This window comes from Chiloscyllium plagiosum, unplaced genomic scaffold, assembly GCF_037043375.1.
Source record: "Chiloscyllium plagiosum isolate Xiang-an unplaced genomic scaffold, Cpla_swu_hap1 HiC_scaffold_16, whole genome shotgun sequence".
NCBI classification, from domain to species: domain Eukaryota; kingdom Metazoa; phylum Chordata; class Chondrichthyes; order Orectolobiformes; family Hemiscylliidae; genus Chiloscyllium; species Chiloscyllium plagiosum.
Genome location: NW_028270154.1, coordinates 63,322,138 through 63,338,769, shown reverse-complemented (window position 1 = coordinate 63,338,769; position 16,632 = coordinate 63,322,138). Strand labels below are relative to the sequence as shown.

General features: G+C 40.1%; 1 protein-coding gene across 3 annotated transcripts in view; it reads right to left on the bottom strand.

Moving 5' to 3' along the window:
* Positions 1 to 1,661: 1,661 nt before the first annotated feature.
* The window catches only part of bnip1b (BCL2 interacting protein 1b), a 29,550-nt gene continuing 14,579 nt past the window's right edge, over positions 1,662 to 16,632 (bottom strand). For 2 of the 3 annotated variants that reach the window (XM_043703852.2, XM_043703851.2), the window contains exons 4-6: positions 15,834 to 15,938; positions 15,295 to 15,413; positions 11,262 to 12,291 (exon numbers count right to left, since the gene is read on the bottom strand). In XM_043703852.2, the coding sequence (XP_043559787.2) occupies positions 12,095 to 12,291; positions 15,295 to 15,413; positions 15,834 to 15,938 (421 nt within the window). In that variant the 3' untranslated portion in view covers positions 11,262 to 12,094. Of the gene's footprint in view, positions 2,705 to 11,059; positions 11,098 to 11,261; positions 12,292 to 15,294; positions 15,414 to 15,833; positions 15,939 to 16,632 lie in introns of those variants that run through there. The other variant, XM_043703849.2, reaches the window with a different exon arrangement.

Below are 16,632 nucleotides of genomic sequence, written 5' to 3'. Positions count from 1 at the left end.
TGGGTGGGTTACGCTTCGGCGGGTCGGTGTGGACTTGTTGGGCCGAAGGGCCTGTTTCCACACTGTAATGTAATCTAATCTAAAAAAAATGCCTCTCATTATCTTGTATACCTCAATTAGGTCCCCTCTCCTCCTCCTTTTCTCCAATGAAAAAAGTCCGAGCTCGGTCAACCTCTCTTCATAAGCCCTCCAATCAGGCAGCATCCTGGTAAACCTCCTCTGAACCCTCTCCAAAGCATCCACATCTTTCCTATAATAGGGTGACCAGAACTGGACGCAGTATTCCAAGTGCAGTCTAACCAACGTTTTATAGAGCTGCAACAAGATCTCACGACTCTTAAACTCAATCCCCCTGTTAATGAAAGCCAAAACACGATATGCATTTTTTAACAATCCTGTCCACTTGGGTGGCCATTTTAAGGGATTTATGTATCTGCACACCAAGATCCCTCTGTTCCTCCACACTGCCAAGAATCCTATCCTTAATCCTGTACTCAGCTTTCAAATTCGACCTTCCAAAATGCATCACCTCGCGTTTATCCAGGTTGAACTCCATCTGCCACCTCTCAGCCCATCTCTGCATCCTGTCAATGTCCCGCTGCAGCCTACAACAGCCCTCTATACTGTCAACAACACCTCCAACTTTTGTGTCGCCTGCAAACTTGCTGACCCATCCTTCAATCCCCTCATCCAAGTCATTAATAAAAATTACAAACAGTAGAGGCCCCAGGACAGAGCCCTGTGGAACACCACTCACCACAGACTTCCAGGCAGAATATTTTCCTTCTACTACCACTCACTGTCTTCTGTTGGCCAGCCAATTCTGTATCCAGACAGCTAGGTTCCCCTGTATCCCATTCCTCTTGACCTTCTGAATGAGCCTACCATGGGGAACCTTATCAAATGCCTTGCTGAAGTCCATGTACACCACATCCACAACTCGACCCTCATCAACCTTTCTAGTCACATCCTCAAAGAACTCGATAAGGTTTGTGACGCATGACCTGCCCCTCACAAAGCCGTGTTGACTGCATTTAATCAAGCCATGCTCTTCCAGATGGTCATAAATCCTATCCCTCAGAATCCTTTCTAACACCTTGCAGACGACAGACGTGAGACTTACTGGCCGGGGATTTCCCTATTTCCTTTCTTGAAGAGAGGAATTACATTTGCCTCTCTCCAGTCCTCAGGTACGACTCCAGTGGAGAGCGAGGATGCAAAGATCTTCGCAAGTGGCGAAGCAGTTGCATTTCTCGTTTCCCAAAGCAGCCGAGGACAAACCTGGTCCGGGCCTGGCAATTTGTCAATCTTAATTAGCTACTTCTGTTTGGTAATCTTGGAAGAATAAAAATGTGAATGGCACTAGGTTTGGGCAGGGTGAGTAGTACTATTTGCATAGCTCTTTCAAATAGCTGGTACAAGCATCATGGGCCAAGTTTCTTCTTTCTGTGCTGTATCATATCTCAGTCTAAGAATGAGCGCTATGAAAATTGAGATTTTCATCTGCACAGTAGAGGGAGCTCTTGAGGTTGGAATGATGCCAATGAGTGCAGCACATCAAAACAGAACTTACTGCTCTGGAAGAGATCAACGTCAGTTTTGGGAGTGCAGGCATTGTTAGGCTACATCTTAGTGAGCACATATACTCAAAAGAATATTTTCATTAAGAATATTTCTATAAAGCTTTAATCTCAGTTTTAATAACAACAGTTTTGCACATCTGAGGACATTTAAAGTTACATAAATAACATAAATTTCATATGGACACTTAAGCTTAATAGAGCTTGGAAGAAATACAACAGCTTTATTGCAGATGAGCAACAGGAAAGTAATAAGAAAAGTTATATATCTCAAAGTGTTATATTTAAAATATGACCTTACTTTGGGAGCACTTCATTAATCTTAACTATGCAAAGCTGTTGAAAACTACAGTAGATAATGTTATATATTTGCCTTCTTCTGTGATTGTTGAGGCTCAAAAAAGGATTTCTGATAAGACTAATGCTGGCTATCATCAAAGAAACACAGGGGCACATGCCACCTTATCACCAATGATGTCACTTTCATCAGGTATATCTCAGTTTAATGGAAACCAAACCTTGCACCAAAATATTTTCCTTAGCTTTTCAGCAACTGAATTTATTATTATGCTCAAATCTGCCAAGACTCTCAACAGTTGTATTTAAAAGTTCAAAAATATTCCCTTTTGCTACAGTATCCTTCGATTTAGTCATATCAAAAGGCCACTGCTAGAAAGCCAATTAGCTTTTAGAAATAGTTCATCTGAAATATTGAAATTTTAAGTTGTTTCTGTAAGTATTAAACTGAAATATTTTAAATCAACCTAATTTCAGAATTTACATTTCCTGAAAATATTTATTCTTTACGTATGGGGTGGCATAGTGGCTCAGTGGTTAGCACAGCGCCAGGGATTCGGATTCAATTCCAGCCTTGGGCAACCTGTCTGTGTGAAGTTCGCTTATTCTCCTGTGTCTGCATGGGTTTTCTCTGGGTGCTCCGATTTCTTAGTCCAAAGATATGCAGGTTAGCCATGCCAAGTTGCCCATAGTATTCAGTGATGTGTAAATTCAGTGGATTAGCCATGGGAAATGCAGGGTTGTAGGGGCGGTCTGGGTGGAATGCTGCTCAGAGAGTTGGTGTGAACTTGTTGGGCTAAATGGCCTGTTTCCACACGGTAGGGCTTCTATGGATAGAAACAGAAATTTATCAATGGAATAATTTTCAATTAAAACACATATTTCTATCCTGGATATAACAGGTTGTTAAGATTAGGGGTTCTTGGTATATTATTCAGACCTAATAATATGTACAGAGGAAGTTTAGAAAAATCTTGTACACAAGTTTCATTCTGACAATATTTGCGCAACAAATGAACTGAATCACATAAAATACAATCATAGAGTCATAGAGGTGTACAGCATGGAAACAGACCCTTCGGTCCAACCCGTCCATGCCGACCAGATATCCCAACCCAATCTAATCCCACCTGCCAGCACCCGGCCCATATCCCTTCAAACCCTTCCTATTCATATGCCCATCCAAATACCTCTTAAATGCTGCAATTGTACCAGCCTCCACCACTTCCTCTGGCAGCTCATAATTTAAAAGAGAGTTAACAGGCAAGAATTCCACATGGCTGTGCATTTTTCTTTGCAATTCACTTTTAATCAATTAACTAGCACATCAATGAATTTCAAGCTCAAATAAGCCCAGCAAAATCAAGTCTCTGTAAATATTTGCACAAGTTAAAACTTGCTAGAAGCTGACCCTGCCCAAAAAACTGACTAGTATCCTACAGTGGATAATCACCATTCTGAATTTCCTCTAATTGTGGTCAATAGTGGTCCTTCAAAGAGGCTACTAAAGTTGTTTTGGCAGATGAACTCTAATTGTAAATAATTTTATGTTAACGATCACTATACACCAAAATAACTAGTCCGTAGGACCAAAAGATGTAGAAGCAGAAGTATGCCATTACTGCAATCATGCCTGACCTCATAATCCTGAACGTCACTTTCTTGTTCTCCCTATAACTGACCCTTGACTAAGCTTAAAACCTTTAACAGTCCACTCTAGTAAAGAATTCCACAGATGCACAATCCTCCAAAGGACATTCCTTCTCATGATTAATGACTACTTCTCTTCTGTCTTCACTCTGGAAAAGGAATTCAGGAAAAGGGACTGTGAGGAATTTGCACAGTTTGACATTGGAAATGGGGAGATATTGGAAGCTCTGTTGGGCTTTAAAAATTGAAAAATCCCCCATTCTGGATGAATTGCATCCCAGGTTGCTGTGAGAGGCAAGCCAGGAAATTGCAGGGACTTTGGCACAAATGTTTAATTCCTTTCTGGATATGGGTGATAGTCCAGAGGACTAGAGGATGGCTAATGTGGTTCCACTTTTCAAGAAGGGGTGGTAGAGATAAACCAGGAATTAAAGAGAGTCTCATGTCAGTGGTAGGGAAACTATTGGAGAAAATTCTGCAGGAGCAAATTAACACTCACTTGGAAAGGCATGGGTTAATTAGAGAAAATCCGCATGGCTTTGTCAAAGGGAGGTCATGCCTAACAAATTTGTTAAGAATTTTTTGAAAATATGATTGTGTGTGGATAAGGAAAGTTCATTTGATGTAGTTTATATGGGTTTGAGCAAAGCCTTTGACAAGGTTCTACATGGGAGACTGATTGAGAAGGTTGAAGCACATGGGATTGAGGGAAACTTGGCAAGATGGATCAGAAACTGGCTTAGTAATAGGAAACAAAGGCAGAAGACTGCTTGATACTGGCCTTCAGTCACTCAAACAATGTACCACAAGGATTAGTACTGGGACCCTTTGACATTGTTATATACATAAATAGCATAGATGAAAATGTCAGTGGAATGTTAAGCAAATTTGTAGACGACTCTCAGTGTGATAGAGTGGTTAATAGTGAAGAAGATTATTGTTGGATACAGGAAGACATCAATGGGTTTGTCAGATAGGCAGACCAGTGGCAGATGGTATTTAACCCCAATAATTGTGAGGTGATGCACTTTGGAAGAAGAAATCAGATGAGGGAGTATTTAATGAATGGCAGGATAGTGGTAGCTTACAGGAACAGAGGGATCTTGGAATCGGCAGGGCAAGTGAATAGGATAGTTAAGAAAGCACATGGGACACTTGTTTTCATCAATCACGGCATAGCATACAAGAGCAAGGAGGGTCAAAGGAGATTCACCAGAATGTTGCCGGGAATTGAGAATTGAGCTATAAGGAGAGACTGGATAGGCTTGGATTTGTTTTCTTTCAGAGAAAGTGAAGAGTACAGGTACTGGAGATCAGAGTTAAAAAGTGTGGTCTTGGAAAAGCACAGCAGGTCAGGCAGCATCCAAGGAGCAAGAGAGTCAAAGTTTCTGGCATAAACCCTTCACCTCAAATGTGTGGCGAGGGAAGGGGGCTGAGAGATAAATAGAAGGGCATTGTAGGGAAGGTAGCTGGGAAAGCAATAGGTAGATGGGGCTGGGGGATGATAGTGATAGGTCAGAGGGGAGGGTGGAGCGGATAAGTGGGAAGGAAGATGGGACATGCCAAGTTGGACGGTTGGGCTTGGGATAAAGGGGGGGGGGGGGGGGAACGGGAGATAAAGAAAGTGGTGAAGACAATGTAGATGCCATGTGGTTGGAGGGTCTCAAGGCAGAAGATGAGGCATTCTTCCTCTAGTTGTTGGGTGGCTAGGATTTGGCGATGGAGGAGGCCCAGGACATGCATGCATTTGGTTGAGTGGGAAGGGAGTTGAAGTGGTCAGCCACTGGGTGGTGGGATTGTTTGGTGCATGCATCCCAGAGATGTTCCCTGAAACATTCCATGAATTGGCATCCTGTCTACCCAATGTAGAGGAGACCACATTGAGAGCAACAGACACAGTAGATGAGATGTGTGGATGTGCAGGAAAATTACTGCTGGATGCGGAAGGATCCTTTGGGGCCTTGGATGGAGGTGAGGAGGAAGGTGTGGGTGCAGAATTTACACCTCTTGTGGCAACAAAGGAAGGTATGAGGGGGCATGTACCTAATGAGGGAGTCGCGGAAGGAATGGTCCATGCAGAATGCTGAAAGGGGTGTGGAGGGAAATATATCTCTGGTTGTAGGGTCTGACTGTGGATGGTGGACATGGTTGATGATAATGTGCTGTATCTGGAGATTAGTGGGGTGGAAGGTGAGGACCAGGGGTGTTCTATCGTTGTTGCAGTTGGAGGAGTGGGGTTCAAGGGCAGTGGTGCGGGAAGTGGAGAAAATGCACTGGAAGGCATTATTGATCACGTGGGAGGAGAAATTGTGGTCCTTGAAATAGGAGGCCATCTGGGTGCAGATACAGCAGAGGTGGAGGAATTGGGAGTAAGGGATAGTGTTTTTACAGGAGGATGATGGGAGGAGGTGTAGTCCAGGTAGCTGTGGGAGTCAGTGGATTTGAAATTGAAGTCGATGTTGAGTCGGTTGCCAGAGATGTAGATGGAAAGGTCCAGGAAGGGAAGGGAGGTGTCCAAGATGGTTCAGGTGAACTTGAGGTCAGGGTGGAAGGTGTTCATGATGTTGATGAAATGTTCAACCTTCTCATGGGAGCACGCAATGGCATTGATACAGTCATCAATATTGCAGAGGAAAAGTTGGGGGATGGTGCCAGTGTAACTGTGGAAGATGGACTGTTCCACGTACCTGACAAAGAGGCAGGCATAGCTGGGGTTCATGCGGGTGCCCATGGCTACCCCTTTAGTCTGAAGAAAGTGGGATGATTTGAAGGAGAAATTGTTGAAGGTGAGGACCAGTTCAGCCAATCCAATGAGTGTGTCGGTGGAAGTGTACTGGTTGGGTTGACAGGAGAATAGGAAACAGAGTGCTTGGAGACCTTGGCCATGGTGGATGGACATGTACAGGGACTGGATGTCTATGGTGAAGATGAGGTATTGGGGACCGGGGTAAGGAAAGTCATGGAGGAGGTGGAGGATTTGGATGGTGCCCTGGACCAAGAGAGACAGGATGGCCTGAGGGGTGACCTCTTAGAGGTTTATAAAATTATGACGGGCATGGATAAGATAAATAGACAAAGTCTTTTCCCTGGGGTGGGGGAGTCCAGAACTAGACAGCATAAGTTTAGGGTGAGAGGGGAATGATATAAAAGGGACCTAAGGGGCAACTTTTTCCATGCAGTGGTGCGTGTATGAAATGAGCTGCCAGAGGAATTGGTGGAGGCTGGTACAATTGCAACATTTAAAAGGCATCTGGATGGGTATATGAATAGGAATGGTTCAGAGGGATATGGGCCAAATGCTGGTAAATGGGACTAGATTACGTTTAGGTATCTGGTCGGCATGATGAGTTGGACCGAAGGGTCTGTTTCCTTGCTGTACATCTCTCGGACTCTATGAATCTATATGAGGAGATAAGTTCGGAGGGGCAGGAGCAGGCGGAGACGATGGGTCAACCAGGGGCAGTCAGGTTTGGAATTTTGGGTTAGAGGTAGAAACGGGTGAAGTAGGGTTCTGGGACGGTAAGGTTTGAGACTGTTGATGGGAGATCCCGTGAGGTGATGAGGTTGTGGATGGTCTGGGAAAGGATGGTTTGGTGATGGGAGGTAAGGTTGTGGTCGAAGGGACGGTAGGAGGAGGTGTCTGTATGTTGGCGCCTGGCCTCAGTAGTGTAGAAGTCGGTGCGCCATTGTACTACTGCACTCCCCGGTTTGCTGGTTTGAGAGTGAGATTGGGGATGGAGCAGAGGGAATAGAGGGCTGTGCTTTGTAAGGGTGAGGTTGGACTGGATGAGAGGGGTGGACAGGTTGAGGTGGTCAATGTCACAGCAGCAGTTGGAGATAAAGTGATCAAGTATGGGTAACCCAGGATCTCACAGTCACCACCCATTTTAATTCCCCTTCCCACTCCCTTTCCAATATGACTGGCCTTGGCCTCCTCCATTGCCACAACGAACCAAACCGCAAATTGGAGGAACAACACCTCATCTGCCATCTGGGCAGCCTAGAGCCCAAGGGAGTCAATATTGAGTTCTCCAAATTCAAATAACCTCCTTTCCCTTCCCCTGACTTCCTTCCCAGCCTCTACCCATCCCTTCCACTCCTTCACAGCCACCTACAGAATTCATTCCTCCCACTGACCAACCAGGTCATACCTTCTACCTGTCTTCACCTATCTTCACTTCACCACCCTGCCCCTGCCACTCCCTTTATCTGCAAATTCCCTTACACCCTTCCCAGTCCTGAAGAAGGGTTACACATGAAACATTGGCTTCTCCACCTCCTGATGCTGCCTGGCTTGCTGTGTTCTTCCAGCCTCCCGCTTGTCTACCTTGGATTCCAGCATCTGCAGTTTTTTTGTCCGTAACACACTTAAAGAAATTCTCACAGATGAATACAAAGTTGGCAATTGTACTGAAAAAGACTTATTAAATTAAAACTCTGTCTTGGATCAATCTTCTCAAACACAAAAGTCTTTAAAAGATTATAAAATTAAAGTCAGCAAGTTTCATAGGTAGTTGTTATCTACCCCTTTTTATAGAACAATTCCCACATTTTAGGGCAGAATGGATTTGGTTTTAAAATAATTTGATGGAATTTGGAATGATATTGTTCTTCATAGTTTCAAAAACAATATGCATCATTTAACTGTGAATTATTTTAAAGATGCAGACTTAAGTAATAGAAGTGGAAAATTAAAGCTCTGCATTTTAAAATGTTGTTGGGTGGCTAATTAACCCTAAAATACTCAGAGGAACTGCTGAGTTCCTCCTGCAATCTCTGAGTTTGTTTCAGATAACCAGTGGATAGACTTCAAGAAATTGTCAGAAGAACTAGAGAAAAGATTAGCTATAACACCATAAGACAGAGGAGCAGAAATTAGGCCATTCAGCCCATTAAGTCTGATCTGCCATTCAATCATGGCTGATATGTTTCTCAACCCTGATCTCCCGCTTTCTCCCTGTCACCCTTGACCCCCTTGATACTCAAGAAGCTATCTATCTCCGTCTTAATTATATTCAACGATCTGGCCATTACAGCCTTCTGCGGCAATGAATTTCATAGATTCACCACTCTCTGGCTAAACAAGTTTCACCTTATCTCCATTCTAAAGGGTCTTTCCTTTATTTTAAGTCTGTGCCCTCAGATTCTAGTCTCTCCTACCAAAGGAAACACCTTCCCTATATCTACTCTATATAGGCTATTCAGTATTCTGTATGATTCAATTAGATCACCTCCCTCATCCTTCTAAACACTGTCAAGCATAGATCCAGAGTCCTCAAATGTTCCTCATATGTTAAGCTTTTCACTCCTGGGACCATTCTTGTGAACCTCCTCTGATCACACTCTAGGGCCAGTACATCCTTCCTGAGATATAGGGTCCAAAATTGCACATAATACTCCAATGTGGTCTGGCCAGACTTTATACAGCCTCAGAAGTACATCCCTGCTTTTATATTCAAGTCCTCCCAAAATAATTGCCATCATTACATTTGCCTTCCTAACTATTGACTCAACTTGCAAGTTTACGTTGACAGAATCAGAGAGCAGAACTCCCAAGTCTCTTTGCACTTTAGACATTTGAATTTTCTCCCCATTTAGCAAATAGTCCATGCTTCTATTCTTCCTACCAAAGTGCATGACCTCACACTTTCCCACGTTGTACTTCCATCTGCCACTTCTTTGCCCACTCTCTTAACCTGTTCAAATCCTTTGGCAGCCTCCCTGCCTCCTTAATGCTACCTGTCCCTCAACCAACCTTTGTATCGTCTGCAAACTTAGCCAGAAGGTCCTCAGTTCCTTCATCTAGATCATTAATTTATTTTCTCAGTGTGATGTTTTAAGGTGTATAAAGTGAGAGGTTGTGGTCCCAGCCTTGCGGAACATCCATTGTCACTGGCTGCCATCTTGAGAAGGACCCTTTTATCCCCACTCTCTGCTTTCTGCCAGGCAGCCAAGCTAGCACTTTTCCTCTAAACCCATGAGCCCTTATCTTACTCAGTAGCCTCCTGTGCTGAACCTTGTCAAAGCCTTCTTAAAGCCCAGGTAGATAAGATACATTGGCTCTTCTTGGTCTAACCTGCTCATTACTTCCTCAAAGAATTCTAGCAGACTTGTCAGGCATGACCTCTCCTTGATGAAATCATGCTGACGCTGCCCTATTTTACCTTACACTTACAAGTATTCAGAAATCTCATTGTTTACAACAGATTCCAAGATCTTAACTACAACTGAGGTTAGGCTAATCAGTCTGCGATTTTCCATCTTTTGCCTTAGTCCTTTTTTAAACGTTAGTGATTTTTCAGTCCTCCGGAACCCACTCTGATTCTAGCGATTCTTGAAAGACCACCACTATCTTTTCAGCTTTGTCTCTTAGAACTTTGAGGTGTAGTCAATCTGGTCCAGGTGATTTATTCACCTTGAGGCCATTCAGTTTTTCTAGCACCTTCTCCTTGGTGATGGTCACCATACTCAGCTCTACCCCCTCACTTTCTTGAATTTTTGGGCTATTACTCAGTCTTTCACCGTGAAGTATTCACAGCCATTTCCTTGTTCCCCATTACCATTTCTCCAGCATCATTTTCCAGGGGCCCAATGTCCACTTTTGCCCTTTAGATAGATAAAGAAACTCTTAAGAGTCTTCCCTTATATTACTGGCTAGCTTACATTCATATTTAATCTTCTCCCTCCTTATTTCTTTTTTTTTTTGTTGCCTTCTGTTAGTCTTTGTAAGCTTCCCAATTCTCTGGTTTTACTGCCGTTCATCACATTACATGCTATTTTGCTTTTATGCTATTCCTGACTTCACTAGTCAACCATGGTTGCCTCAGCCTCCCTGTACCATGCTTTTTTTCTCTCGAGATGAATGTCTCCTGAATTACTTTCTGAAACTCCTGCCATTGCTGTTCCTGCAAAGAGTCTTTCCTGCTAGACTCCTCTCCCAGTCAATTCTAACCAGTTCCTCCTTCAGGCTCTTTTAAAAAAAACAGAATCACAATGACCTGGAATGCATCACTATATACAGAAGTGAATTCAGAATCAATAACTATTTTCAAAAGGAGAATGGATAAATAAAGGAGAAAATTACCCATGTCTAGGGCAAAGAGCAGGAAACTTCAACCAAATGGATAGCTTTCTCCAAGGAGTTGGTATAATCATGATTGGCTAAATGGCCTCCATCAGTTTGGTTTTATCCTCTGCAACAATTTATTTCCTGCTTAGTAAGGCGATAATTTTTAATACTAACAGAAATTTAAGAGGAATTTAAAATAAAACTGAATCTTAAACCAAACCAATTAAATCACTGCTTAATAACTCGACATTTAGAATGCACAATTCTGAAAAAATTACAGAACAGAACTGGCCTCTACCTCTTCTTGAGTCTGTGCTCATGTTTATATTTGATTGATCTTAAGGGTGAATGTTGTTACATTCTGTCATACAATTTAGGAACAGGAATAGACTGATTTGCCTCATGGATGCTCCGCCATTCAATAAGATCTTGGCTGGTCTGATTACTCCACACTCATGCTTACCTCCCCTGATCTTTCACCTTCTTGCTGCTTTGTTGATCCTTTCAAAAACACAAGTTTAATTAAGGAACAAGATTTTCAAATAAAGTATAAATATGGTATAAAATTAATAGAAACTATTATTTGCATAATAAATGCAGACAGTCAAACCTTGAATTAGCTTCATTAAAAACAGAGCTTTAACAAAACATCAGACAGTAGAAAAGACTTTTTCTGAAGCTTTATTTTGACAATTGGAAATGCAAATGTTTTAGTCATAATTTGTAGTCATAATTCAAACTCCTCTTACATACAAGTTAAATAAGATTAATTATGTTGCCCACATATTAGTATTTAAATATTTTCTAATGGATCTGTTTAATATTTTTAAACATGCAAATATTCCCACAATTTTAACAAAAGGCCAAAATTCCTTACATTAAATATGAACACAGGTTACAAAATAAATTTATATAGCCTTAGTATAGAGAGTTGTGCAACAACGTAAACAATTGGTCCTGTTCAGTCAAGTAAGATGATTTGTTTACAGATAACAAAATCCGGTAAACTATTTTGACTACATCCATAATATTAAAGACATGAAACAACTACAGGGTGTAGTCGTCCTTTTCAATACTTAAATGTTAAGCAGAATTCCTCAGAATCCAAGCAACTTTAGTTGGCTCAATAATGCATGATGTGGTACATATTATTAACAAAAATGCTGCATCTCTCAAATTTTAGCTTCTTTAAGGTTGTCACAGATATGAATTCTTAGACGAATATTCCTACCAATTTAGTAATAGCATACAGCTAAAGGGAAAAACACAAAATATCTCAAGTTGCAAATACTTATGCTTTGCTTCCTAGTATCAATTATAATCCCAATTAAGCTCTAATTAATGTACATAAAATAAGAAATTACTTATATGGTTGTCTTAATGTGTTTGCATTTTAATTCATAAATAAATATAATACAATTGCTTTTGTTGTGCCCTGGATCATTTAGAAGTGTTCCTAATTTCAATTCCTCCTTGATGCATGCTTCTTATTCTAGCTCTATAGGAAAGGAAATAGACGTTTCTTTAAAATATATACGACAGTTGCCAAAAACAAAGCCAAAGCAAGGAAAATAAGCAGCTTGTCAGTCAACTCTCGACGATTATACTTTGTAATCAACTTGCGTCCCAGCTGAATAGTGCCAGTCATATTTTTAAATTCTTCATTTGTCTCCTGAACAGTCCTTGATGATGTTGCTTAAGTAAAAGAAAAATTATTAAAGATTTACATTAAACACAATGTAAGCCAAAGAGCTGCACCTAGAATTAAAACTTTTTTAAAAAAATAATGGTATCAAAACCTGAAGCAAGTACAGATCAAAGCAAGTCAATCAAACTGCATATTGTGACCAATAAAGTGATAGTGACTTGATTATATTTCATATTATATTTTCAAGAATTAACTTGAGGCACATTCACTTATTATCTTTTAAGAATGGAGAATAACCCCAAAAACAGTGACTAAAAAGAGATATATTGTATCATTACATCCTCAGGACATCCAACGTTCTGCAAAATTCCATAAATTACTCTTGAAGTGTAGTCAAATGCCCAAACCAAATTGGGTGCAGGATGCTATAATTTAAATGTTTATTGATCCAATTCAAAATTTGACAGTTTCCTTTAGTCTTTATCATATTTTCCATTATGGTTGTTCCATGAACATTTCTCAAGAAACCTATGAAGTAGTAGAATATTGATCAATATTCTAAAACTGATGGAGGCATTAATAGCACTTGCATTCTTATTTTGCATGTTTTGCATTGTTTATTGCTGGTATGAAATTTGATATTTACAACATTAAACTCTTCAAAATGTTAGTTATATTAGCAATATTGCAAACGGTAATCTTTTAAATGAATGAATTTTAATAAAACATTCCATACCGATTGTTTATATTGGAAATCCAATACTTGGAATTGTTTAGTCCCAACTATAATAAAGCTTCACTTGACTGCCACACTATGAAATGGTGAACTAATAGATTTCAATACAAAATTGTCATTAGCTACAGAATCACTAGTTCTATTGATGCAACTAATTTGTTCACGAAAATACTATTTATTGTTCAGGAAAAAGTAAATTAAATGATGTCAATAATTAAATGTTACATTTCAGATCTTTACACTCAGTAGTACCATCAAGCCATCGCCATCCATGTAACTTCTATTTGTGGGATTTTGTGTGCAAACTGACTGACTGTCACATTTTGCCTTTGTTATAACACTACACTTCAAAATGATTTAATAATGGTAAGGTCCTAGGGAGTATTGCTGAACAAAGAGAACTTGCGTGCAGTTAGTTCCTTGAAAGGAGTCTTCGGGAGATAGGATAGTGAAGAAGGTGGCCGATCTGCTTGCCTTTATTGGTCATAGTGTGGAGTATAGGAGTTGGAAGGTCATGTTGCAGCTGTTCAGGACATTGATTAGGCCACTTTTGGAATAATGTGTGCAATTCTGGTTTCCTTCCAATTGGAAGGATGTTGTGAAACGTGAAAGGGTTCAGAAAAGATTTACAAGGATGTTGCCAGGATTGAGCTATGGGGATAGGCTGAATAGGCTGGGGCTGTTTTCCCTGGAGCATCAGAGACAGAGGGAGGACTTTATAGAGGTTTATAAAATAGATTTTATAGAGGTTTATAAAATCATGAGGGTAATGAATAGGTGAAATAAACAAAGTATTTTCCCTGGAATGGGAGAGTTCAGAATTAGAGGGCATAGGTTTAGCGTGAGGGGGAAAGATATTAAAAGGAACCTAAGGGGCAATGTTTTCACAAAGAGGGTGGTGAGTATATGGAATGAGCTGCCAGAGGAAGTGGTGGAGGCTGGTACAATTATAGCATTTAAAAGGCATCTGAATGGATATATGAATAGGAAGGGTTCAGAGGAATATGGGCTAAGTGCTGGCAAATGAGACGAGATTAGGTTAGATATCTGGTTGGCAGGACCAGTTGGACAGAAGGGTCTGTTTCCGTGCTGTACATCTCTGAGTCTATGACTAATTGGCTGTGAAGAAAAGTAGGACATCCATTGAATGTGAAAGATGCGATGTAAAACCAAGATTTTATTTTCCATGTTTCTCATGTATCAACACAGAGCATTTTTGTAGGTGAATTTTGCATCATCTACAAAACTGTCTTTTGCAACCTGTATCTAAGTGAACACAGTGAGATTGATGAAAGCCTTGTTATATAGCATCATATTCAGAAGCTGGATTTTAAAATACAGGCAAAGGGATTTTGGTTAATTCTATGAAGATTTTTTTTAAAAAAGGTCAAGGACAATGTATTTAGTGACCTAAATATATTGTTGCTTAAAAAAAACACATGATGACAATCAAGAGCTTGAGATAACTCTTGCAATATTAATGGGTAAGATGTTTATACTAATGAATTTATATCAAACAAATTAAACAGAACAAAGTCATTAGTTTTGTTTTTACTTCAGAACAAAGAATAACTTCTTCAGTTCAGCTCAGAAAAAAATAACAGTGTTGGTCAATTCAGGTGTCCAGTCACCACAGCAAGTATTTCATCATCTGTGCAGTTTCCCAGCCAGGAGAGCTTGTATAGAAGTAATTTTATTATTAGAACTGAGACAATTTAGGGAATGAGAATTGTGAAAAGTTACTGCCTCAGAAACTAATCATAAAATAGCTTCTGCAGTCCACAGAAAAGAAACTGGAAGACATCAATTGAATAGAAACTTAAGATTTGAAGTAAGTGTATAATTTCTGTGAACTTGAGTCTCTGGAAAGGATTGCAGTGAGACACAGGTTAAAACTTTGGTTTGCTGTGTGTGCATTCCTTCAACATCTACATGCTTGATTTTTTTTCCCTTTAACACAGAACATAAGTTTAAAAAAAAATGAAGGCTTTAAAGAAACAAATTCAATGTAACTTCACCATGAGAGATGTCACTTTGGACAAAATAGATCTAAGAATTTCAAATGATAAACATAATTAATTATCTTGTCTCATATGAACAAAGTGTATATATACACACATATATGGTGATCTCCTTAATATAGTAGACAGTCATGCAAATTCTATGCATCCTGAAGAAAGAGTTTAATTTTATATCTGCACATAATGATGCTAGCAAGAACCTTATATAATCTATCGGAAGTACTCCTCATTTGTGCCTTATAATAAGTTAACATGGAGAATATCAGATATCCACACAATATTTTCAACCTTACCTAGTGTCTGCACTGATTCTTCACTCTGTTGCACTTGTTGTGACATCATCCTACTGATACTCATCAAACTCTCTGTAATGCTGCTTGCAGTCTGCACCAAGCCTTCCTTCGTCATCTTTCTAAAACCAAAATAACTTAGACCATTTCAGCAGCAGTATTTTTTCTGTTGTCGTACTTTGTTATTTGGTTTCATTTCAATGAAAATGCAAAAGTATCCTCAACAAAAATAGCTTGGTTACACTTTCTCATGGACTATATAAACTGTCATAGAACAGAAAGCAACACTCACAGGATGTCTCTGCTTGTTTCAGAGAACATCCAAAAGATACAAATGTATCAAAAATCCATACAAAAATAAAAATCACTGGCAATTTTAAATTGATTTTGTTCAAAAGATACCAATAATTTTCTTTAGCTATCACTGTGCCAGATCAAGATAATTCCTTTCACAAACAAATGCAAGGAATTCTGAGCGTGAATATGTAGACTATTGTAAGACAAAATAATAATATGGACTTTAAAAAAAACTCACAACTTACCGGTGCCGAATTGAAGAATCACCACTGTGCAGCAATTCATCTTTTTCATGATTGTCTATAGCAAGCTTGCAGGCTAGGTTTGCTTTTCGCCAAGCTGTTTGGTTGCTTTAAAGAAACACAAAACTTCAGTATGTTGTAAGGTAATGCACCTTCTTCTCAAAGTAATATCTCCAGCTGATGTTAGGCATGTCGTGCAAAATGGTCACACGTTGTAAGCAGAATGCATTATATACAAGGTATAAATATTGGGAATTTGATAAGAGTGAGAATTAAATGCAGAAAGGAAAGAACATTTAGTTTTGTACTTCAATGCCCATAGTTCAAAAACGTTTGAGACAGTAAGTGTTTTAACTTTTTTTGTCCAGCGTTATAGTGCAAGTTGATTGGGGGGGGGGGGGGGGGAGAAAGAGTATCTCTTGCAAGCAAAAGTGTAGGTACAGGCATAGGAACTGGCAGTATATGGAGTTAAACTGCAGTATATGGAGTTTTGCAGACCGTAGCTCAGGGGCAGAGATCCAGTGTTAGGATCCTTGTTGGGATAAACAAAATAGGAAAGAGTAAACAAGACATCCTAAACAAAATTGTTGGTAAAGCTCAGCAATTCTAGAAGCATCTGTGAAGAGAAATCAGAGGAAGGGACTACTAAGTTCTGGATTATTATGAATCATGTGCAAAAACCTGCGCCCATCCCCTCACCTCCATCCAAGACCCCAATGGATCCTTCCACATCCATCAGAAATTCACCTGTGCCTCTACCAATGTCATCTACTGCAACAGTCTCTCCTCTACATCGGGGAGA